Raw genomic sequence first — 24,340 nt, 5'->3', positions numbered from 1 at the left:
AGTTTGATGGCATGGTTGGTATTGATCAGGGTTTTTTACCTAAAAAATCAAAATTTTGACACTTTCCACCTAAAAAATTTGACCAAATTTCACCTAACGTATACAAATTAGTTGTTTTCCCACATAACGTTAGAAATGTACTACTTATCTTCACCTCTGATTGGAACTGTTTGTTGTTAAGAAGTAGTTTATGCTGAAAATTTTATTTTGCCGATATAACTGAAAAATTTTTACATGAAAAACTTTATTTTAACGAAATCTGGCCCTATGAAGCATTGCAGTAGTAACATTACGTATTATGGTAGAAATAACTAAAATGTTTAGAAGTACAACGCTTCTTGATATAAGTACCATTCATTGCCCACGCAGTGTTGCTTCAGCTAGGTTATTGCGGTACGTTGAGCATATCACCATGCCAACCTATTTGTTTCATTTGAATGTTTATGATTCACAATGAGCAGACAATGGGCCGTCTTCAACAGTAGGCCTACAAAGTAGGCTGCAAGCGGTAAATGTCAGACGATAAATGCACTGACACTGCAAAATGAACGAAATGCAGATTGCAAAGAAGTTGTATATAACTTTGTAAACAATTTTTACATTTTTTGACATGTAACAAAAATCGCCCGAGTTATGACTGTTGATGTGAGAATCCTCTAAAATGGAATTGGAGGTAAACTGCGCAAAGCAGGAATTTATTTATTTATTTGATCACAGCTTCGCGCCTCCCTTCAGATGGTTTCACGCCCCCAGTTTTAGAACCTCTGATCTAAAACTAACGACCTTCGAAAATCTGATGCCGTATTAACTCAAACACAACGAACTAACAACTGATAATACTGTAATACAAACTACTGAATTGCAAATGAGCTAAGTAATATTGGAGATAGAATCGGCATTTCAAAAAGACAGGCCTTTGAGCTTGAAATGCAAGGCCGTTGCAACCCCAAAAATTCATTCTCGGGACCATTTTTATATGTTTAAATCCAGCCTACCTGCATGTTCCAGGTCGAAGTGGGTAGTTTGATTGAATATTCGATTCTATTGGTATCGGCTCCTTCCTATCGACTCCTTTCATCGCAATCTTGTGATGTGGTGAAAATTCATAGTGAGATAAAACGTACATGTCAGTCTTGTTCGGCCAAGACAGGGTTGGATTAGACCTGGTCATGGAAACACGGTCGACATGTACAATGCAAGTGTCATGGCCTTTTGGTCGTCCGTCGGCTCTGCATGGAAACACAGTAATTGTATTCACTGTTCAGTTTTGGGTTCAATCCGATTCAACCAACTTTTTTCACTTCTACTCGAGTGTTATAGAATGTCGTACTTTTCCTCAGTCCTAACAGCTCCTGGCCGTATTTTCCAAGTATCAGGACTAATAGACGACATACCAATGATGCGGTGGCTTCACTATATTTCGAAGTCACAATGAAATGTCTGTCTTGACCGTCCCAGACTTGAGTCATGTGTCTTGGTTAGAGTCATACGCAATGACTCGAGTTTAAGCCGTGTCAATACAAAAATTGACTCGAGTCAATAATTTCAAAAAAATACTCAACTCGAGTCAACAACAATGCGTGAAGCTACTTGAAAAGTATAACCATCTATGGTTACCACTAGTAGAAAAGTGTGATGCTGACTACATGACCACCGGTGATTTTTTGTGTAGGAACCAAGCCGCTGACGGTCTCAACGCAATAGAATGGAAGAATGTTGCAAAGATTGAAAATGCAAAGCGGGTCAAACTGAAAAATGCAACGCACAATTCGACTTTGTGCTCACAATCTTCCTAGATGTGTCAAAAACTTGTAGGTATGTCATAATCACAACTATTAACGTACTTTCCAATTAGGCTATCTTGAAGGAATGATTCCTAACAGGGTGTTCCTACGATAACTCCAGGGGTTGTATGATCCAGATTTGAACAACTAGATCATTTTCAACTTTTCAAAATCAGATTGGAAATAGAATGATGGCTAAAAGGCACAGTTTTTTTACAAACTCTACTAGATTTAGAATTATAATTATCACTAGACTTTTTTCAAATTAAGATTAGAATCAGAGGTAAATCTACACAATTTTTCAAAGTTAGATTGGAATTAGAATCACTTTATTCACAAAAACTTGGGCATAGAATGAAGTTGAGCTCATATCAAATCAGACCTCCGTCTCATAAGCATGAGAACGACAACGGTCGGTAGAGCAAGCTTGACTCGATTTGCACGATACAGTTCCCCTGTAGCATTTTTGGGAAAACCAGAAATTGGATCAGAATTTAAACTAGAGGTTAGAAACATTCCAGGAGTCAGATTAGAATTAAAATTAGAGCAAAGGAACACTTCACAAAGTTTATTATAATTAGATTACCGTAATTTCCTCTAATTAGTATAATTGGATACCTACAATTATCTAGTTGTCAAAGTTTGCTCTGAGTCAGTCTCGAGTTTCACAGGAAGTCAACACATATCCGACTCATACAACAGAAGTCACACTGATTTACATTCTTGTATTTTGTGTGATGATCATGTTTTAACAGTTTTGTTTTTCTCAACACTGATGTTGTTGCATAAGTCATTCCGCGCACTAGAGTTCTATAGTAATGTAGTATATGTGCATTGTGATAGGTTTTTTTGTGACTCGAAAAAATATGGGGTTCACGAAAGGCTTTCAGATTAGTGTAAGGGTTCGCCGGGTTGCCATAAGAGGGCAATTAATTTTCCGGTTGATTTGGACAAAGCAGTGTCTCCGCTTATTTTTGCCGAAAGGAAGCAAAACAAAACTGTCCGAAATAGCATACTCGACTGTATAGCTTTTCCTTGCTATTGACTAACATGTTTACCTTTTTAGTGCTTTGATAAACTGATGCAATCACGTTTTCAGGGACTTCTGTTCCAATGCAAAGATCGGCGCGGTGTAGTTATCACGGAATCTCGAGCGATACGAGATCTGAAGAATTCCAACGTACATGTTGGAAGTTAGAAGATAGCTCTGATTCGCATTCACCAACATCATACAGAAACAATCGAAAACGCTTTGAAAGCTGTGAGAAGTTTCAATATTAATCCCGACATTTTCGGACCAGTCACAGGCCAAGTGTTGAATTTCCTTTGAAAACAGGTAAAATTCCTAATGATGCTGATATTTGAGATATTATATCCGACATTATATTTGATCGCTATCTGCTTTATTTTCTGATGTCATTCCTGCTTGACAATACTTGATCATCTTTCAGCCAATGAGAATCACTGGTATAGGCCTACACACTTCTTAAAATAATTTAAATCAACAAACTTGTTCAAACCACTGGATTTTTGAGAGGAGCAACTAGAACTTGAACCACAACATTTGAAGATATGCAACTAACTAATTAAATCGCATGCCGTGTCTTGTCGATTGTGGCTAATTAGCAGCACTGATTGATAATGCAAAATACTGAATTGAAAATGAGCCAAGAAATGTTTTCAATAATTGGTGTCATTTTTGAAAATAAATTGAATGACCGTGATACAGACGCCATTTCACCGTTATGGAAATTTATACGTAAAAGTGCTCGGAACCTATCCCAAAACCATCTTCTAGTTTGCAAAATCCAAAGTCGAAAAAGTAAGTGGGTCTGCCTAAATATGGTTAGCAGATCTAATGAAATCTACTTGAGTACTCCGGAAAAGTATAGGTAGCCTACTTTGATGTCGACCGTCCTTTTGTCTGCACCTTGTCAGATTCATACATGCTCGTAAATTAGTTGCATGGGCTTACTTGTGTCAGAAATGCATTTTTACTGTGTGCGAATCTTGGGTTGCGAAATGTAAAGTACGGTAACACAAAATTTGGTCGCGCTCCAAAAACTGCGAGAACCACTGCGCCAAACTATTGACATCTCTAATAGCCTTGGTGCTATTTCTGAAAATATATTAAGATATCAGATACGAGGGCTGTATTACTCGGCCATATGAACCTATTCCTACATTCTAGGATAGCTCCTGAAATCAAAGAAAAGCGTACAGCGAAATTTCTCACAAAACGGAAGCTAAAAAACGAAATTACTTCTCAAATGATTCCTATACTCAAGAAAATCCCAACGAACATGGTTTCAAGATAATATTCGTCAGAAGATTCGGTCACTAAAGAAGAAAGACGGAAAAGGGAATACTGCCTAGTGTGCCCAAATTCAGGCCACCAGAACGATACCTGACAGGTTTGTTGGAGTTCAGTTATCTCAGAAGACCTTACAAGGTATTAAGATATGTGTCATGCAGTTTAGAGGGAAATTTTACGTTAAGCATACTCTAAACTTTACCCTGATTCAAAAATATCTTACTTTCACAACATCCTGCAATGTGGTGTGCCATATAAAATGAAGCACTCGTAACAGGATTTGTCATTTTGATTGTGTGTTAGCAAAGTGGCATGAGAGAAGCCTATCCAAAAAAACATAAAAAGAGTTGATCACCGGTTTTTAAAGAGAGACTTTGCTTTCCAAACACTTGAAGTGTGTTTTCTCTATCAACACCTTTCATTATGTCACTTCTAGGCAAAAGTGAGCGAAATGCCGGTAATCTAATTTTAATCTAATCTGATTGACTATCTCATCCTAACGATTGATCTTGTTGGGATGTCCTGGGCCGCTTTGTCTTGGCAGTGTCTGGGTCATTGCATGTCAAGACAATATGCTTATTGATATAAGCAGACTCTCCCTCTATGGAATGGTCTTGCCATCGCAGAAGCTGTTTCAGTTAGTGTGCAATAGTGTTGTTGGGCGCATGCGAATAGCTTATTTTGAAACAACAACAATGATAATTTGAAAACCGAAATCAATTTTAGCATTTCAAAATGCTTTATTTCACGTACTTTAAAAATCTCAAATCAGATCGACGGCATTTGCGGTGACCCCTGGCACAGTAAAAAAACGAGCCAGGCTTGGTGTAGGCCCATAGACAATTTTTGCAAAATCAGTAATTGTAATTCTAATCTAATTTGGAGAAACTTGTGTAGCTCTAATTCTAATCTAATTCAGAAAGGCTCAAAATTTTCTTTTTGTCCAAGTCAAGACGCAACCTAGTAAGTAGCCAACCCACCTTCGATTGACCTATCAAAAGTTCTACAAAATTACAATGCTGACGTAATTGACCATATGTCGTTTTCTGTGTAGGAACGCAAGCCGCTAAATGTCTCGGCACAATAGAATGGAAGAAATTGGAAAAGAACGGAAATGTAAAAGATTGATTTGGACCAAACGATGACACGTATTTTCCCTATTTTATTTTTAATTTCATTTTAAATGCGCTATTCGAACTAAAACGACTCACTTTTTAAAATACGCGACTGGAAGTTGAAACTACTCAAAAACTGGTTGTTAGTTTTCGGCAACTACCTAAATTATAGCCTAAGCTTGTACAATTCTGTTTACTATTCAATAACAAAATACCTTGCGAGGAATAGTTGTAACCGAGTCATAAGGCTCTGAGTCACAAGTCAATCTTACTTTGATAGTTTTGATTTGGTATCGAGTCGAGTCATTTTCAATTCGCCACTGAGTCAAGTCCGAGTCCAAGTCAGCGAGCAGAAGGTCGAGTCCGGGTCATGGTATTATGACTTGAATCCAAGTCACTGTTGTTGACTGCTCAGTTTCCAGTTGAAGTCAGATTAAATCAACTTTTTATAACTCTGTTTGGTAATAACGAATGGTTCGCATTTATGATATACTCATTTTACTCACTTTTAGCAGTTTCTAGTCGCATTTTCAAGTGCCAGTACCAATAGACGAAATCCCAATAGTGTGGATACTTTACTATTCTTCGAAATTACAATGAAATGTCGGTCTTGACCGTCCAAGTCTCACGTCATGAGCAATGACTCGAGTCCGAGCTGAGTCAATACACAGATTGACTCAAGTCGAGTCATTTCCATAATTTGATAAAAGGACTCGAGTGAAGTCGAGTCATCAGAAAATCGTGACTCGAGTCATTACAACCCTGGTACAATATTATTAAAACCATAATGTTTTTTGGATAAGTCAACTCGTACTAGTCCTGGACTAATTACCAGTAGGAGTTAATTTATCATCAAAAATTATGGTTTTAATAATATTTGTTTACACTACGGCAGCCTTGAAGCTCTATTGATTAAACGACTACCGTGCATAATTTTACTAGTCGACTCTCATCAGAATTAATACTTGACTCACATTCGAGTACTCTGATCTGACTAACTCTCTATATACCAGTTCTAATGATAGTAATACCTGGGCCGAAGAACCTGTTCTAGATTGATACGTTCATTGATTCTACCTCACGCCGCCACTCTTGATTTTGGTACAGTTGATTGCAAGCAGAAGATGATCGCATACAACATATCATGTAAAGGCCTGCTCCTCCGATACATCATAAGCTCGTCATAAAAGCCAATTATGTTTCAATGTCAACCGATCAGTTGCGATCTCACTAACATCATCAATGTCTGAGAGATATACTGGGTAGGTTAAAAGTGAGTTAAGTATGAATTTCAGTTTTTTTTTTAATATATGATTCCAGATCTGAATATTTGGTATTTTCTCTCCTCTAACAGTAACAACCATAATATACCCATGTTTGTCACTCGTAAAATGCTCCCTAGGCGCTGAACTCTAATTTCCCGTGGGTATGCGGTATTGGTGACGTCACAAAGAACTGACATCATAATATGTCAGGATTGACAAATGAACCGGTTTAAATTGAACAAAGTAGCACCAATGTATTAGGGTGAAGTACATTTAGCAATGCCAATAATGCATCAATCAGATCAACACGTCATATGACATGTGACTCAGACACCCAAGACCGACATTTCATTGTAATTTCAAAGAATAGCAAAGTGACCACACTATTGTAATTTCTTCTATCGGTACTGGTACTTGAAAATTCGACCTAAAACTGCTAAAAGCGTGGAGAATTAGCACATTGAAAATGCAAGCCATTCGATAGTAATCGATATCACCAAACAGTAATAAAAAGTGGGTTTAACAAGACTTTTACTGGAAACTGTCTAGTCAACACAATGACTTTGACTCAGACTCGATCCTCTACTTTGACTCAGAATTGATTCGGTGGTTAATTGAAAATAAATCGACTTAACTCAAGTCAAAACTATAAAAGGGAGATTGACTTGTGACTTGAAGCCTTGTTACTTGAATAAAACTCCGCCTTGCGCCACCATAAGATTAATAGAGAGTCCGACTGTGCAGCTCGCAATCTCCTGTCAATACTCAACATATTCGTCAACATGCTAACATTCATAGAATGCGACAGGATTTTTGGTATTACTTTGCCATTAATATTTTTATTTTATTTTCAAAATCATCTGCTCGATTAACTGATAATGAACGATGGCAACACGAATAGACACCATTCTTAAAACAATATCCTTGAACAACATTCTAGTGAGATATTGTTTGACTCAGAGAATGGTTGAATAAATTATTATTTCTTTGACTTCTCTCGTAGACGAAGTGCTTCACTTGGACATAGTATTGTGATAGCGGCAGGCCATTGCCCTTAGATAAACAATTAGAAGTTATGTCGTATATTTATTGCGTAATACGCGATTCATAATCGAATTGCTCAGGTACTCGATTTTGCCCAGTCCTACTCATTGTTCCAGATAGCATGAAACTGCTCCGAGATTATATGCAATTTAACGTTATAGTAATACACAAACGGAAATTAGCGCCTTGTCTCTCACTTCATCATAGTTTCCGAATTATTGCTACTCAGGCAGCATACTGTAATTGGCGACATTAGCAAAATAGCTACAGCCTTAAGAGATCAGCAAAACGGCATTTCGAGCGCATGCTGCGTGTGCTTGGTCTTAGTTCTTGTGTTCTTTTAGTCATTAGGTCCAAGAAGAAACATGATCTCACGACGTCTAACGATGTTCACAAAGGACGGCTGGTGTTGGGTTCGAAATCTGTCAATTTTTGGAAGACGTTTTGGCCAAGGCTTTCTTGGCGTATGGCCAGATTTACAATGTCACGGTAGAGCTTATTTTGTAACATGCGTCTCATTCCATCACTGGTCGGCAGTCCATCAGACTTCTGCAAACTACTGGATTTTTAAATCACAAAACTAGAATCAGTACTACTCACTTTTCAAAACTTGTGACTAGAACTAGAACTGCTCACATATCAAACCCTGCAACTAGAACTAAAACTAGGCCTACTATAAAAAAAAAGCCTGTAGTTAGGATACCGTCAACAATCTAGATTGTCAGTATAAATCTATTGTACGATGTTCTTGTGTGGTGTAGACTGAGGCCTATTCTTATCAATAACATGGTGAGCAATGTTCGTGACGCAGTCCTTGAACTTGATGCGAAAAATAAGGGTTTGCAAGTTAGAAGATACAACTGGAAAACTTCTTTTTAGTCTGAAATACCCCAAAAGGCTACAAATTTCGTGAAATGTGGGCCGAATCGACAAGAGATGGGCATTGCCAGATTAAATTGGAAAAATGACCAAGGGATGTGCTCGCGTTCAATTCAAGGCCTCGGAAGAAATGACAAACTGTGTCGACGAGCTGAATTGAGACGAAAATGTGAGTAGATGTGTCCTATTGCGACTATTGCAAAACTCGTAACTACAAGTACATCTAAAACTAACGGCGTTTGGAAATCTCATACTAACTGAATAAAACGCATCTAAATCTGATCATAATATAAACTTTGCATTGCAAATGAGATAGAAACTGCATTTTAATAGGACTGGTTTCAAGTGTCAAATGACAGGGGTTTCAATCCTCAATCCCAGACTATGCCCCTGTCAGTAGTGATGACCGCAAGAACATCACACAACAGAACTCCGGTATCATGATTTACTTCATAAGAAGACACGTGTTTTCTAGTTGTTTATTTTATAGGTGTGCAACTAGAACTCGGGGTTGTGACCAAGTCACAAGGATCCGAGTCAGTCAATCTCACTTGTATAGTTTTGACTCGAGTCAAGTTGAGGCATTTTCAATTCAACATCGAGTCAAGTCCGAGTCCAAGTCACTGTGTTCACTGTTAAGTTTTGAGTTCAATCCAATTCAACCCACTTTTTCAACTGTGTTCTAGTGATATAGAATTACCCGCATTCGTAATACCATGATTCTCCACAGATCTAACAGTTCCTGACCCTATTTCCCAAGTATCAGGATTGAACGACTGATAGACAAAATACCAATAACATGATTACTTAACTATTTTTCGAAGTTACAATGAAATCTCGGTCCCGGCCGTCCTAGTCTCAAGTCATATGATTTGGTTCGAGTCATACATAATGACTAAAGTACAGGTCGAGTCAATACGCAAAATAACTCGAGTCAATTTGAGTCAATTTGCGTATTTGTAGAAATGACTTAAGTCAAGGCGAGTCATCAAAAATCGTGACTCGAGTCATTAGAACCCTGCCAGCACTACTAACTTTATGAAATCTGCAATATGAGCTAGGATTAGAACTACTCGCTTTTAAAAATCCGCTACTACTAAATAACAAGTCTTTGGTTGATCGCCAACTAACTAGATTGGTGGTTTGTACAAGACTGTCTGTAAACATATGTGTGGCTGCCATTTCAGGCAAGATCCTGAACGGGAATGAGATTCGAGTACGACAAGCAGTACTGATATGAACAAGATTCTCAATCAACAGAAGAAGGAAAATAATGAAAAGTAGGACAAGAGGAATTCGTATCGGGGCAGGTTAGGTCTCGTTCGACCTGGTACATGAGGGTCAATATCAAGCACAAGCTTTGCAGTGTCGTGGTTCTGACCTACTCTGGACCAGTCATCAAAAATCAAAATTAACCTTAAATGTATTTAAAGCTAATATCAGAGGTTCATTCTAATTAGACGGTTGCTAGTGCCTTTTTGATATTATGGTCGTTGTATGCGGTTCTATTGAAGTTTACGCGAGCCGAAGTCCCCCTAACAGCACTAATATGATTCCGATTCTTGGATTTCTTTTCAAAATGCTACAATTTTGGTGTGGGCTAGACTCTGTTATACTCTCAGATGTCTCCGAAAGGGACAGTCAATATGTAACGAATTTTGTTTGCAAGTCTTCGTCTGTTACACAATCACATATATATATATTTTTTTTTAAGTAGTTGAAGGGTAGGCGATTTTTAAATAATTTTGTCCACCAAACCAATTAATTGCATTACTGTGAACTGTGATATTTGCCAATATCAAAGTAGGTCGGTCATCAACTCTTTCATGACATGAAGCAGATAAATACATTCCGAATTCATAAATCGATTCATAATTTTATGTATTTCTCTATTCAATGAACTTGTGTAGTGCCTTTCAACCTGTGGGATGGTACGTATTTGTGCGGATGAAAAAATTTACTGTGCGGATGAGAGCCGTGGTGCGCATGAGAATAGTGACTAATTGTTACTTTTTCTGGCGTTAAATAATTCAAATGAACCTTATTCGAGGAAATTCGAGTGCAGTGGCTCCATAACCTTTGTTGTTGCAACACAAAAACGTGTTTGACCTATGCCGCACCACTAATCGTATCTTTTACAATACTTTTGTCTCACACAAGACGTAGTAAATTATTGTTTGCGTGCTGTATTTATTACCTACTCAAAAGTGTGGTACAAAAGTGGGTGTATAGGCTACAGCACATCAACTCGTCTAAGCTTACGACATACGGAAGAAATGACGTAAAAATGACTGGCTGCTTTATTTCTTTGAGAAATAATTATACTTTCGTAATAACGGTTCGATTAGCACGAGGCACAAAGATAGTAATGCATACCATCATCACAGACTCCATTTGCAAGTTTCTGTTACGCTAGGGCTACCATATTTTGGAATCGAGTGAGGACACTTTTCAAAATTTTCAAACTTGGAATTTTTCCCGTATGGCTGACAACAAAAAGGTCAACATTTTGGCTCAGCTCTGAAATAGCCATTAGCCAGCAGAGCGTTATTTCAGTGCTGATTTACTGTGTCTTAAGACAAAATCTCAAAAAAGAAGGACATTTACAAAAACCTGAAAAAGGAGGACAAACCCTTCTTAAAGGACGTGTGGTAACCATATGTAACGCAAGTTCTTTCCAGAGCAAGGATCCTCAAAGTACGGGTCGCAAAGGATATAATTTTGGGTATACACGTCACCGAAGCGATCGAATAATTGGCATGTAAAATTTGTGGTATTTATTGAGGATGGTTTTTATATATCCAAGGTCACTGTTTATCTGCGTATCACAATGTATCCAACTCAAACTTGTTAGTTTTGGAGTGATAACAAAGGGGCAGTAGGAAATTTCTCATTTAATTAATGTTCGGATACTTGGTTTCAAATTGTCGTCATCACATTCTGTGATGACCTTGATTTTTGGAAATTACTCTATGAGGAGTACTTCGTTAAACTTGGCGCAGGCTCTTTCCCAGAATTAAGGCGTATCATACCTGTAAAATTACGGTATGCTTGTACTTGAGATTGTATGACGTTACTTCTACTTGAGCACCAACAATGACCACGTGATCACTTTGTGAGCTATAAGAAATATATCGATATTCTCAGTATAGCTTTTGTAAATAAGAATTCTCTGAATCCTACTACTGTGTTGCGATGCCATGTAAATTCGCGATATTTTTCACCTCCAATGGCAAATACGGATACTTCTTTCAAACTGTGATAGACCCGATACAGTGTTGACCCCTTGTTTAATTGCAGACCGAAAACGATGTGGATGCAATGCAATGTGATGCAATGTTCCAAAGAGAATAAGACAATGCCGAGACGACATCCAAAAAGGCCAAGATGGTCCAGATAGCCCTTGAAGAATCGTGGAATTTCACTGTTCTGCTCGGAAATGATATTGACCGGCCTGCTAGAACTGTCTGGCAAGAGAACTGGAAAACGCCAGAATGGTGCAGCCCTACTCAAATTCTCATCAATTTCAGCGATATGAATTAGTTAAAATTGCACATGCACAGAACGTGCGAAACTGTATCATGCAATTGCTAGCTTACTTGAGTTGATGCATATCTCGTGAAAAAACATGAAAAGAACAACTGTCTATGCCTATTCAATAGGAAGTGGGTCGAGGATGTATTCGAAGCACTTTTATCAGTGTATGTATGACAATAACTGAAAATGTATTAAACAATTTTTGTTATGGTAATATATTCAGTAATGAAGTAGGCTACTTCTAATTATTTGCAGTTGTCAAGCAGCTTTGTCTTACTGACATCAATTCCTCAGGTGATGTACCCTTTCATTGCCTTGCAATCATGTTGCATTTTGAATATATAACGGAAGTGATATCAATGTGAGTATAAGTTTTATTATGTTCATCATTTCAAAACACCACAAAACTGCGATACAACGAAAATATGGAAAGGTGCCTTAACGACTTGGAATAGTTTTGAAATCAGACCCCCACCTTGGCCTAGGTGAAGTAGAGAAGAGACATGCACACCAAATGAAAAGTAAAGCTGAGAATATAAATAGAAAGCAACAAAATGTGTTGGCTAGTGGCGGAAGGCAAGATCAATATGTTAGGTCGTGGTCTGGTGATCCTGGAGGCTGGCTAGTTTTCCTTCAGATGAAATTGCTTGTATTTCGACTTTATTACGGACATGCTCAACGACTGTCGGATAGCCGGCGAGATGTTCCACAATTGGGTTCAAGCATACTTGATAGAGCAATGCGTTTTCTTGTATTCCGTCCTGGTCATATAGTAGTTGCAGTTGATCATATGTGGTTATATAGGCAGTTCATCTACTGTGACTTATCTTACGTAGGCCTAATATTGCTGCAAGATTTGCACATAACTGTTAATGATTTGCTAAGACATCCTGGAAGACCAGTAATATGTGAAAGCTATTATAGACTTTTCGAATAAAGTTTGACGAAATTTGACAGTACAATGGAATATAGAAAACGGTGAAGTCGTATTTCTTTCACAATAGACACAAGAGCCAAGATAGAGTTGATAGTTTCAACGTGACTCTGCATTGCACAAACATGTGATTACATTGTTGTGATTTAAAAGGTGGGTTATCAGGAGTCTGCCAGTAAGCCAGTGTTATCACCGAAAGGTATCGAAATTTACAAATGTAATCCTAATATAGCTTACTTCACAACTCAGGACAGATTCTTATTATAAATGCGCTCGATGCTGCACTTCACGCTAACCGAGAAGATTGCTAAGCAAATTCGTCTTTCCCTTTTTACACGGTGGGGGCAATCATCTGAAGTCAAATTTTATTGAAATTTCAGGTCATTTGTCGGCATTCGAGAACCCCCTTTTTTCGATCTAAAAAATAAGTTATTTGCACTCCACCCCATCCATATCTGCCGCGATTCTATTTTTAGGGCTCCAGAAACAAACATGACTCGATTTAGGGAATACCCCGTATAGTTCTTTTAAATGTCGATGATTCGCATCGCATCTTTTGCAATAATAACATTATGCACTGGAAAATAACTAAATTGGTTACAAAGTAAATATAATATCGATCTGGATGACTGCTGTCAATTTATCGCCGGTCTTACTCCTGTGTGATGGCGCTAATGCGTCACGTATATCGATTGTCTTGCCCCGTGTCAAACATGCAGTGAGATCAGCTGATCGAGAAATTGAAGATGAATGCTCTATTGCTATCACTAAAACAAACTGACGAAAATACGTCCCTCGAGGGGCTCTACACAAATCTAAAAGGGTCCTGAGGCCGAGCGATTTTACGATTACGCGCATGCAAAGTTGAAGGGGTCGGCGATCAAAAACTTAATGAATCAGAATGTACACTGGTTAATACAGTTTCATCATCATCATCATTGGTTTATTAGCAATTTTATCAGTTCAATACACCACAAAAAGGCGATACAATGAAAGAAAGGAAGATGTCGAAGCGACTAGGTTGTCTATGGAATCTGACACCCACCTTGGCCTAGACCAGAGGTCTCAAACTCAAACGTGCTTGCGGGCCATTTTTCCAGTTTTGACAACGCCGCGGGCCGCAGCATTTATAGGGGTATTCTATGTCTTTGGCAGGGATGAATTTTCCTATTGAAAATGAGCCGATCCAGCAGACTGACAGTAAACACACATCGTCAAAATGTGATTTACGTTTGTATCAATTTAGGCCTGGCACGAGAAGAATAATCACATATATAAGGAAAGCCGCGGCATGGAGAGGAAATTAACGCAATTCAACGCAGAAAAACGAACAGAGCCCAACGCACGAACAATAAAAGATGTTTATATCCATCTACCGTGGATTGGCCCCATTTCCACCCGCTTTGAAAAACAATTGATTTCTGCTGTCGGTAAATGTTACGATACAGTCAAAACCAATGTGATTTTTACAACAACACAACTGCTCCCTTCAACACGCAAAGACGTGCTTCCTGCAATTCAACAAAGTAATGTAGTGTACGAATATAGGTGCCACTGTGATTGTGGCTACGTGGGAAGAACGTCAAGACGTCTGCAGGACCGCATAAACCAACATGTCCCCAGATTTATCAGGACACGTGCGTCACGCGATGTGAAAAGCTCACCCTTAACTCATCCACTTAAGATTGATGCTGATCGATCAAAGGCCATTAATTCTGCCATCGGCAAACATCTGTTGGATAATCCGATTTGTGCGAATAATTATCGAGACGACCGATTTCGAATCGTAGGTCGAGGCCGTTCACAATTCCATTTGTGTGCCTTGGAATCAACTTTTATCAAAATACACCAACCAAAACTCTGTCAACAAAAGGAGTTCGTGTATCACCTAAAAATAGTACATTGAACGCTCTCTCATTCGAAATTTCATGCTGGTGACGTCATATTTTGTGATACGATTGTTGATATACAATGTTCTTTCCAATTCTCTACTAGTTGCTGACGATTACCCCTGACGAGTGTCAGCCGAAAATATTCGGGTTCATTTCAATATGAATATACTATTTAATTGTATACCTATTTGAATAGATTTGTTGTTGTACTTGATATATTTTAACTATAAGATATAGACACCATATGGGCGGACAAATGCATGATGCCATCATAAAAGCTACTATGAATATTTTGAATCAAACAGACTGATAATAGAGACTGATCTGATATCAAAACATTTTTAAGTTGAGAATTGTAATTCCAATCCCGGATTCGCGTATACTTCTGATAAGTAGGCTATTAATCTCAAGGCCAAATATCATCAAATATATGAGAAGAAAATATATAAATATAAAATAAATGTATTAATGAATGTGTCCAAGTGATGGAAATGTCGGAACGCCGAACGGCCCACTGCTGTTTTAATCGTTGGAGCATAGTGTCCTATATTGTGTCGACACAGACAAATCTCACGGCTCAGTGAAATTGATTCACGTCACAATTTCCATTTGGCTACAGGTAATTTGACGGTCATTTAGGACCGGCTTGCCGAGCATTAAATTTGTTAAAACGGGTATCAATCGAAAGCTGACTCTGCACTGATTACGAAAATATAAATTTTATTCCGCTCGTGGCCCTGGAACTCCCACAATCAGCCTCGAATTTTTCATTGTTATGGAGATTGGCATTGGGACGCAACAATGCTGTCTGGCGAAACGAGAGAGTAGCTCGTGACGCAACAATGCTGTCTGGCAAAACGAGAGAGTAGCTGAAGAAAAAAAGACCCAGACAGCATTGGGACGTCCCAATGCCAATCTCCATAACAATGAAAAATTCGAGGCTGATTGCGGGGGTTCCGGGGCCGCGAGCGGAATAAAATCTATATTTTCGTAATCAGTGCAGAGTCAGCTTTCGATTGGTACCCGTTTTACCAAATTAATGCTCGGCAAACCGGTCATAAATGACCGTCAAATTGCCTGTAGCCAAATGGAAATTGTGACGTGATACAATTTCACTGAGCCGTTAGATTTGCTTGTGCCGTCGACACCATTTAGGACACTATAGTTGGAGCGTACCACTACGGTACTCGGTACCTTCAAGTGGCCTTAATAACATGGTTTAGCGACCAAGGATGTAACTAACAGATTGCGAATATGGTTGCGATAACTATACTTATGCTTATAGCTAGCGAAATACCAAGCTGAGACCATCTGATCTATTACTATTCCCCTGATACGCGATTAGTTTGTTGCGTCCATGGTTCTAACAAATTTACGGCATTCCGAGTCACTTCAAGTCCATTCGAGTCATTTTCATTTTGCCACCTAGCTAGCCCGAGTCTGAGTAATTCTAAGAAAGGTCGCGCCCAAGTCCAACTCACAAATTTCAGTCTAGAATCGTCCAAGGGTCCGGTTTTGTCATCATGAATTGGAAATTAGCGAAATAGTGAATGTTCCACTGCATGGTAGCGTTTGCAATAGGCCTTTTGCAGGACTTCGATCACGTGACTAGATACGCATAGCAACAACAAATTGGGTAGCAAGCTACTTTTTCGTGCACCTGACTCAATGCTAAATATCGTGTAGTATATTGTTGATTTCTAGTTGTAATCGTTTCAGAAATTAGTCGTGTAAGTGCGCAGGGGTTTAGATGTGTTAGATGTCAATAATCAACAAAGGATTTAGAGTGATTCCGCCAAAACACCGCAGAACTCCCGAGTAGGGTTGGTGCTCGCACCTTGCAAATGGGTAACAAATCTTGCAAATGGGTAACGATTTACCTTGCATATGGGTAACAAATCTTGCAAATGGGTAATGGTTTACCTTGCATATGGGAAACAATCTTGCAAATGGGCAAGGAATGATTTCACCTTGCAAATGACCAACAACACGGTCGAAACACACGACATGGTGGGGTGATCCGCCCAACACTGCAGCAAGACCCAGATGGGTTCACCCCCCACAAATTCAGCGAAATCCAAATCCAAATTCGAAAATCCAGATGTTCATCGAAAACAGACGGACGTTAATTGGTGCAGCCATATGACCCCTCCCCACCACCAATTCGGATTGATCCAAATACAGATTTCGATCAAATCCAAATCCGAAAATCCACATCATTATCATCATCATCACTGGTTTATTAGCAATTTTATCAGTTCAATACACCACAAAAAATGCGATACAATGAAAAGACAGGAAGATGTCGAAGCGACAGATGTAGTTGGTGCTAGCATATGCCCCCCACCAATTCAGCGAAATCCAACTCCAGATTCTCATCACGATTTACCTTGAAATCCATCAGAAATCCAACGATTTACCTTGCAAATGGACAAGGTGTGCCCTTGCATATGGGCAAGAATCTTGCGAATAGGAAAGAATTTACCTTGTAAATGGAAAAGAAATCTTGCAAATGGGTAACGATTTACCTTGCAAATGGGAAAGAAATCTTGCAAATAGGAAAGGATTTACCTTGCAAATGGGAAACAAATCTTGCAAATAGGAAAGGCTTTACCTTGCAAATGGGATACAAATCTTGCAAATGGGTAACGATTTACCTTGCATATGGGAGACAAATCTTGCAAATGGGTAACGATTTACCTTGCATATGGGAAATAAATCTTGCAAATGGGTAACGATTTACCTTGCATATGGGAAACAAATCTTGCAAATGGGTAACGATTTACCTTGCATATAGGAAACAAATCTTGCAAATGGGTAACGATTTACCTTGCATATGGGAAACAAATCTTGCAAATGGGAAAGGCTTTACCTTGCAAATGGGAAACAAATCTTGCAAATGGGAAAGGCTTTACCCTGCAAGATTTGTTTCCTATATGCAAGGTAAATCGTTACCCATTTGCAAGATTTGTTTCCCATATGCAAGGTAAATCGTTACCCATTTGCAAGATTTATTTCCCATATGCAAGGTAAATCGTTACCCATTTGCAAGATTTGTCTCCCATATGCAAGGTAAATCGTTACCCATTTGCAAGATTTGTATCCCATTTGCAAGGTAAAGCCTTTCCTATTTGCAAGATTTGTTTCCCATTTGCAAGGAAAATCCTTACCCATTTGCAAGGTAAGTCCTTGCCTTTGCATAACTGATGGATTTATCGTCTATTACAAGGTAAGTCCTTACCTTTGCATAACTGATGGATTTCAATGTAAATCGTGATGAGAATCTGGAGTTGGATTTCGCTGAATTGGTGGGGGGCATATATGCTAGCACCAACTACATCTGACGTCAGTTTTGGATAAAAATGTGGATTTTCAGATTTGGATTTGATGGAAATCTGGATTTGGATCTATTCGAATTGGTGGTGGTGGGGAGGGGTCATATGGTAGCACCAATTGCCGTCAGTTTTGAATGAGCATCTGGATTTTTTAATTAGGATTTGGCTTTCGCCGAATTTGTGGGGGGGGGGGGGGGCATCTGGGTCTTGCTCCACTGGTGGGCGGATGACCCCACCATGCCTTGTGTTTCGACCGTTGTTGGTCATTTGCAAGGTGAAATCATTCCTTGCCCATTTGCAAGATTGTTTCCCATATGCAAGGTAAACCGTTACCCATTTGCAAGATTTGTTACCCATATGCAAGGTAAATAGTTACCCATTTGCAAGATTTGTTACCCATTTGCAAGGTATGAACACCAACCCTATCGGAACTCCCTCGGTAACGTAGTCGTATTACAGAACATAACTATGATTGCATCATTCATATGTACCTACATACATTCATGCACATGAAGCAGAGTAATTGGTATACATTGTATCGTAAGAGTGTTATCAAGCTTAACGAATACTATTTGGCTGCTGTAACGCCTGATTTTGGATAGAATGACTGAAGCAGCTGGAACTAGCCTTGGTGAGTATAGTGACTACGTAAACATATTCTACTGGATCTGATGATTTGCTTAATGCCAAAATCTTGAAACAATGTGGCTGATCACATCGAAAATATTGTTTGGCCAGAACCTGCTACCAAGTCTAAACGAACCAGTGCACGACACGTTTCATCGTTTTTCAAAGGATCCGCAACTTCGATCCAAGTGGATTTGGAAAATAAGACGAGATGTTGGCGCAAACTTTATGGTAAATATACATAACATTGTTTACCTTTATTATTCACAGTGTTTATTTTTAACGTCGATTTTTAAGATTACAGATGGGACCAGAGTTTGCTCGGCCCATTTTTCTAAAGAAGATTTTGCACCACCTGATCGAGCTGGCCGACGCTGGCTAAAAAGGCAATCTGTTCCATCTATCTTCAAATGGTCAACCCCAGTTAATCCGAGGAGAAAGATTGTTAGAGGCAGGCCGAGGTGGGTCTAATTAGGTTGTAGGTGAGCAAGGCGAGCAATAAGCACAATTAACATATTAGCATTATCTCAAGCAAGTAGAAGCTTCAAACGTCAAAGAGTATACTATTGCTAGATTAGAATTCAGCTCTAAACATTATTAGTGACATTGACCGATTTTTTTCGTGTCTACAGCTCTTCCAATGGGATACGAACAGGGCAGTCTAATGCAGCGATAGAACAGTCGTCTCAACTGCAGAGAGATTTTGAGGCTGTAAAGGAAGAGAACACTGCTTTACTGCAGCAACTTAAACTTGCTCAGCGGGATGTTGAGAAAAGGGAATCTGAGATTAGTGATCTTAAAGACGCAGCCACTATAACCAGTGAAAAAATACAAGAGCTCGAAACTAGTCTTAGAATTAGTCGTTTTAGTTTGGAACGTTTCTCGAAAGACAATCATTTGATCAAATTTTATACAGGCTTCCCTACATATGAGCACTTTACACTATTTTTCGAGCTTGTAAAACCTACAGCGGACACTATGACATATGTGTATGCTTCTGGAGTAGGCAAATCTAGACCAGGCGTGCGCAAGCTGCAGTTGATAGATTAGCTATTTTTATTTTGTGTTCGGATAAGGCTTGGACTTTTTGAACTTGACCTGTCCCAGCGGTTTAACATCCACACGTCTACTGTTAGTAGAAAAATCGTAACTTGGGCCAACTTTCTATATTACTTGTTAGGCAATCAGCCAATTTGGCCAACAAGAGATCGCATTAATGAACTTATGCCACATAGTTTCCAAGAGCTCTATCCATCAACTAGAGTCATTATTGATTGCACTGAGCTATACGTTCAGGTCCCTTCATCAATGTTACTGCAATCACAGATGTATTCATCCTATAAGTCGAACACAACCCTGAAGGGTTTGATTGGGATTGCTCCCCACGGAGCTATAACATTCGTATCGAGCCTTTATACTGGTTCCATATCAGACAGGGAAATTACACGATGCAGTGGAATTTTAGAGCTTCTTGAGCCTCATGACAGTGTCATGGCAGATAAGGGGTTTGACATTCAATCTATGCTTAACAAAAGGAATGTTTCACTGAATTTACCTCCTTATCTCCGCCATCAGAACCAGTTTTCACCAGATGACATCTTGAAAACAAAGGCCATTGCTAAAATTAGAATTCACGTTGAGCGAGCAATAAGAAGGATCAAGGAATTTCACATTTTTGATTCAGATATACCATTAAACACCCTTGGTTCAGTTAATCAACTTTATACAGTGGCTTGTTTGCTTACCAATTTTCAAGGCCCATTAATTAAAGAGATAGATGATGCTGTCACTGCCGACAATATTCATCAGGATGACTAGCTCTGTTCACAATTACTTTCATTTTCGTTGAGCTTAATATTGTACTTATATTCGTTGAATTTTTGAATAAACATGGAAAGAAATGGAATTTATTAAGTTTTGTTCTGTATTCATTGGGTAGGCCTATTATGCAGCTCACAAGAAATAGTCGAAGAAAAATTTGTCAACATTATCCTTGGCAATTTGAAAAAATGCAGGATCAAACATAATCCTCTCAATGAAAAAAGTTTCGTCATACACATAGCTAAAAAATTCGCACCAGTCAAGACCACTCAATGCTAATTGGCACTGAACTTGATAATAATAGTCATGGGTCCTTTTGAGTCTGATCGGATTGGAATCTACATCTTTTAAAATGTAAGCTACATTCCTGAAGTCGGTAGCGCCTTCTTTAACAACTTTGATCTCCAAGAGACCAAATGGACTCAGTCCTTGTAGCTCAACGGTGCCATCAAAAACCTTGCGGTCAGGTGTGCAGCCCAACCAGGGACATTTTGGATTGATAATTAAGCCGGATGGGTAAAGATTCACTTTGTCTTTTTTTGCTTTAGAAGCATATATAAATTCAGCCCCCTCTGCATTGGTCCTGTAATAACTCTGCGTGATGGATTAAGGTACGTGATAAGAGTCTCAAAGTTACTTTGACGCTTTGCAACTAGTCCAAATTTACTGGCAGTAATTCTCGACTTGCGAAGCTGAGTCCAATAACTGCTATGACTTTGTGCTCTTGTCTTTGTCTCCACATCTATGGCCACTTCTCTAGATAGACTCATTGCATATAAGTCGGCGAGCTTATCCTGCTGAAGACATAATGATATTGCATTGTTGAAGCGGATACCGGCATCGGGAAGGGGCAAATTTGGGAAGACAGTGCATGAGTAGTCATTAATCAGATATTCGGCTGACATTTTTTGTTGGTACGAAATCACGCTGCCCTTCACCGCATGACCAAATTTAGTAGGCTTCATTTCCATTGAATCATTTAATCCAGGTGCTAGTGTTGCAGCAAGAGGCTTGGGACTTAAATCGCCATATTAATTTTGACTGAAAATTGGATAATAGGTGGCTGGCGAATACAGAGTTGATTTAATATACCGATCGTAGTTGGCTCCAGGTTGAATTTTCTTAACTAGTACGTCCCCAATTTCTTGATTGCCTATCTTCCGCTCCCTTGGAATACTCCATCGCTCCTTCATTCCAGTACATGTGGCGGAGTCTGGTACGCTATGCAGCCCAAGTTGTTTGCAATGTGCCAGGTAATAGAGCAATCCAACTACGTGATTGCAGTAGCCTCCTAGGCCTGCAGCGCACGAGCAGTTGCCAGAAATAGATTTTGTCGGGCCAGTTCGTTGCACCATCACTTGCAGCTGATGAGGATGCTCGTTTTTCTTCATCGAGTGGTGACACTTAGCAGTGACAATGGCGGAGTCAACATCATGTGATACTGCAATATTGATGATAATCAAAAACCAGCAATATATAGGAATTAAAAACATCTAAATATTATAAATTGGCCAAATGAAAAAGAGCAAAGGTAGTCATAATTTTATGAATATCTCTGAACTTAATACACCTTTAACATTGTGTATATATCCAGGCTCCGCAAAGAACTTGTAACCCTTGGCGGTATGTTCGCACCCAGATGCTGTCTTCGCGTAACTTTCAACTTCTCCAAACGTCAGATCGGGAAATGCTGACAAATCTGGAATATGAAAGCTACATCTATTTGGTGCATATGGCACTATATTGGTTGCAGTAGTCGATGTTTACAACCACATGAAATATGGCTACCGTACCTGGTTATAAACACATAAAGCAATATCATGGTTCACTGACATCTAATCCAGGAAGTATTGCAATGACCACTGAGCTTGGGCTAAGCACTGAGCTTGTTAGGTGCATGAAATTATTATTTTTGAAAAATATAACTGAATAAGAAACTGGTACTTACCTCTACCGGTTGAAGCTGATGCAACCGCCATAGCTCACGATCGATGTCATTCGAAATATTGCAAAAATTAACAACTACTACTGCAACAACAACTACTATCTACAACTATCTTACTGCTGCAAAAATATCACTCAGTCTCCTTCAATGCCGAATTTTGTGTCATCAAATCAATGTTGGGTATGTACCAAACAACGATTAAAATATCAATTATTTTAACGGAATTATTCTAAATCCTTTGCGTAGCATTGACATTCGACACATCTGAATCCCTGCGCACTTCCAAGACTAATTTCCGAAACGTTTACAACTAGAAATCAACAATATACTACACGATATTTAGCATTGAGTCAGGTGCACGAAAAAGTAGCTTGCTACCCAATTTGTTGTTGCTATGCGTATCTAGTCACGTGATCGAAGTCCTGCAAAAGGCCTATTGGCGTGATACTGTAGGGCTGGGCACAATGATTCGAGTACTCGAATCTGAATCGAGTAATAATTTTAATGATTCGAGTCGAGTAGCAAAAGACGTTTTTTTCGAGTACTGAAATTATACGCTTATCGCCAATCAAAGTTAATTTATCAACTAGAATTATAGTTTCGATACTATCATCCACCGTTGAGGCTTGAAACCTTGATTGGCGGCATTGTAGCATACGAAACATATCTTACAAAGCTATGAAGGTTACTGGACGTAGCACATTTTCAAAGTCATGATCAGCCCACAACATTGTCGCCAAGTTGAATGAAATTGGTGTGGTCGAAAAATACCAAAGTATCATTTATGAGAAGGATAACAGGCATTATATTCTTTGTAGTAGCATAAACGGTACGTATTTGAACTTTGACGTATTACATTCTGTTATGAAGTCATAATGAGTGATACTCGATTACTCGACTCGACTAGAAGCATATTACGTGATTCAGAATCGAATCATTCAGGTACTCGATTTTGCCCAGCCCTACGTGATAGTGAAGTTCGATGAATACTTTAAGGCTTTCGGAGCAATTCAAGAGGGAATTTTCACTTTATAACCTGAAAGGATATATGTGACACTTTTATTTTGTAAATTTAATAAAAATCTAAAATGTCGTCGCGGGCCGCACAAAATGCTTTGGCGGGCCGCGTGTTTGAGACCTCTGGCCTAGACGATGTAAAGAGGAGGCATGCACACTGAATGAAGGTAAAGAAGATAGTATAGAAAAAGAATGCGACAAGAAATAGGGCGGCATGTCATGGGAAGCGAGATCGATAGGTCAGTCGTGGTCCGGTAATTTTGAGGATGGACTGTATTTATTTAGTAGTAATTGCTTGTATTTCGACTTGAATGTGGACAGTTGGGTGATAGTTGAACCCTGTTCCCACGTGGGTGTCGATCAAACTTGTAACGACTGAAATTTTAGTGTATTACCACCTATTGTGACTATACTGTCCAATGGGACACTATGTTGTGACTGGTAAAATATATTGTTGTTGATCGCATTGTGGATAAAGTATGGCCGATCGTACCGCACTTGCCGCACAAGACAATTTAGGTTTGTTGTGGTTAGAAATATTTTAGGTAAATGTACTAATCAGCTGTGGTCCTCCGTGCGAATTATAAAAGTTGGTTTTAAGTACTTACAACTTCACCAGCTATAGCGGTACCATGCAGAGAAGATAGTAAAGGTACATAGATTTCTCAATGACTCTTAAGGTAAAGATCTGAATGATACTTTAGTCGACGAGCTGATCCCCGTTCCCCACGCTGACGCTACAGTCTGACTGACTGACTTCCTGACGCAAGGGTAGTGGTATAGGAGTAGCATAGACAGAATTTACTGGTATGAAGTTTAGTTTGTTGTCGA

At 39.0% G+C, this 24,340-nt stretch overlaps 3 protein-coding genes and 1 long non-coding RNA gene across 8 annotated transcripts in view; 3 read left to right on the top strand and 1 right to left on the bottom strand.

Annotated features, from left to right (window-relative positions):
* Positions 1-24,340, top strand: part of LOC145439227 (uncharacterized) — a 462,343-nt gene that overhangs the window by 294,323 nt on the left and 143,680 nt on the right. For 2 of the 3 annotated variants that reach the window (XM_080316875.1, XM_080316760.1), the window contains exon 5: positions 2,884-2,977. In XM_080316875.1, coding sequence (XP_080173001.1) covers positions 2,884-2,977 — 94 coding nt within the window. Of the gene's footprint in view, positions 1-1,131; positions 1,816-2,883; positions 2,978-24,340 lie in introns of those variants that run through there. The other variant, XM_080316827.1, reaches the window with a different exon arrangement.
* LOC145451836 (uncharacterized) lies at positions 9,514-12,298 on the top strand. Its single transcript, XR_013919087.1, has 2 exons — positions 9,514-9,711; positions 11,702-12,298. It is a non-coding gene; the product is annotated as an uncharacterized LOC145451836 (long non-coding RNA).
* Positions 18,534-20,031, top strand: LOC145439899 (uncharacterized). Of its 3 annotated transcripts, none has more exons than XM_080317574.1 (4): positions 18,536-18,730; positions 18,895-18,957; positions 19,024-19,187; positions 19,359-20,031. In XM_080317574.1, exons 2-4 carry the CDS (start codon positions 18,955-18,957, stop codon positions 19,774-19,776), a joined length of 585 nt encoding a protein of 194 aa, XP_080173700.1. In that variant the 5' UTR covers positions 18,536-18,730; positions 18,895-18,954; the 3' UTR covers positions 19,777-20,031. The 3 variants fall into 3 exon arrangements, with proteins under 3 accessions (XP_080173708.1, XP_080173700.1, XP_080173692.1); XM_080317566.1 differs by having other exon boundaries at positions 18,838-18,957; XM_080317582.1 differs by having other exon boundaries at positions 18,534-18,730; positions 18,838-18,957; positions 19,024-20,031.
* On the bottom strand, positions 20,618-22,899 carry LOC145439918 (uncharacterized). Its single transcript, XM_080317593.1, has 3 exons — positions 22,496-22,899; positions 22,118-22,246; positions 20,618-21,988 (listed from the first exon to the last, which is right to left on the bottom strand). The coding sequence occupies exons 1-3, from the start codon at positions 22,524-22,526 to the stop codon at positions 21,579-21,581; spliced, it is 570 nt and encodes a 189-aa protein (XP_080173719.1). The 5' UTR covers positions 22,527-22,899; the 3' UTR covers positions 20,618-21,578.

Source organism: Botryllus schlosseri, chromosome 1 (assembly GCF_051294905.1).
Source record: "Botryllus schlosseri isolate E-star chromosome 1, Bs_hap1, whole genome shotgun sequence".
Lineage (NCBI taxonomy): Eukaryota > Metazoa > Chordata > Ascidiacea > Stolidobranchia > Styelidae > Botryllus > Botryllus schlosseri.
The sequence above is the reverse complement of the archived record's forward strand: the minus strand, read 5'-3'. Positions and strand labels throughout refer to the sequence as shown.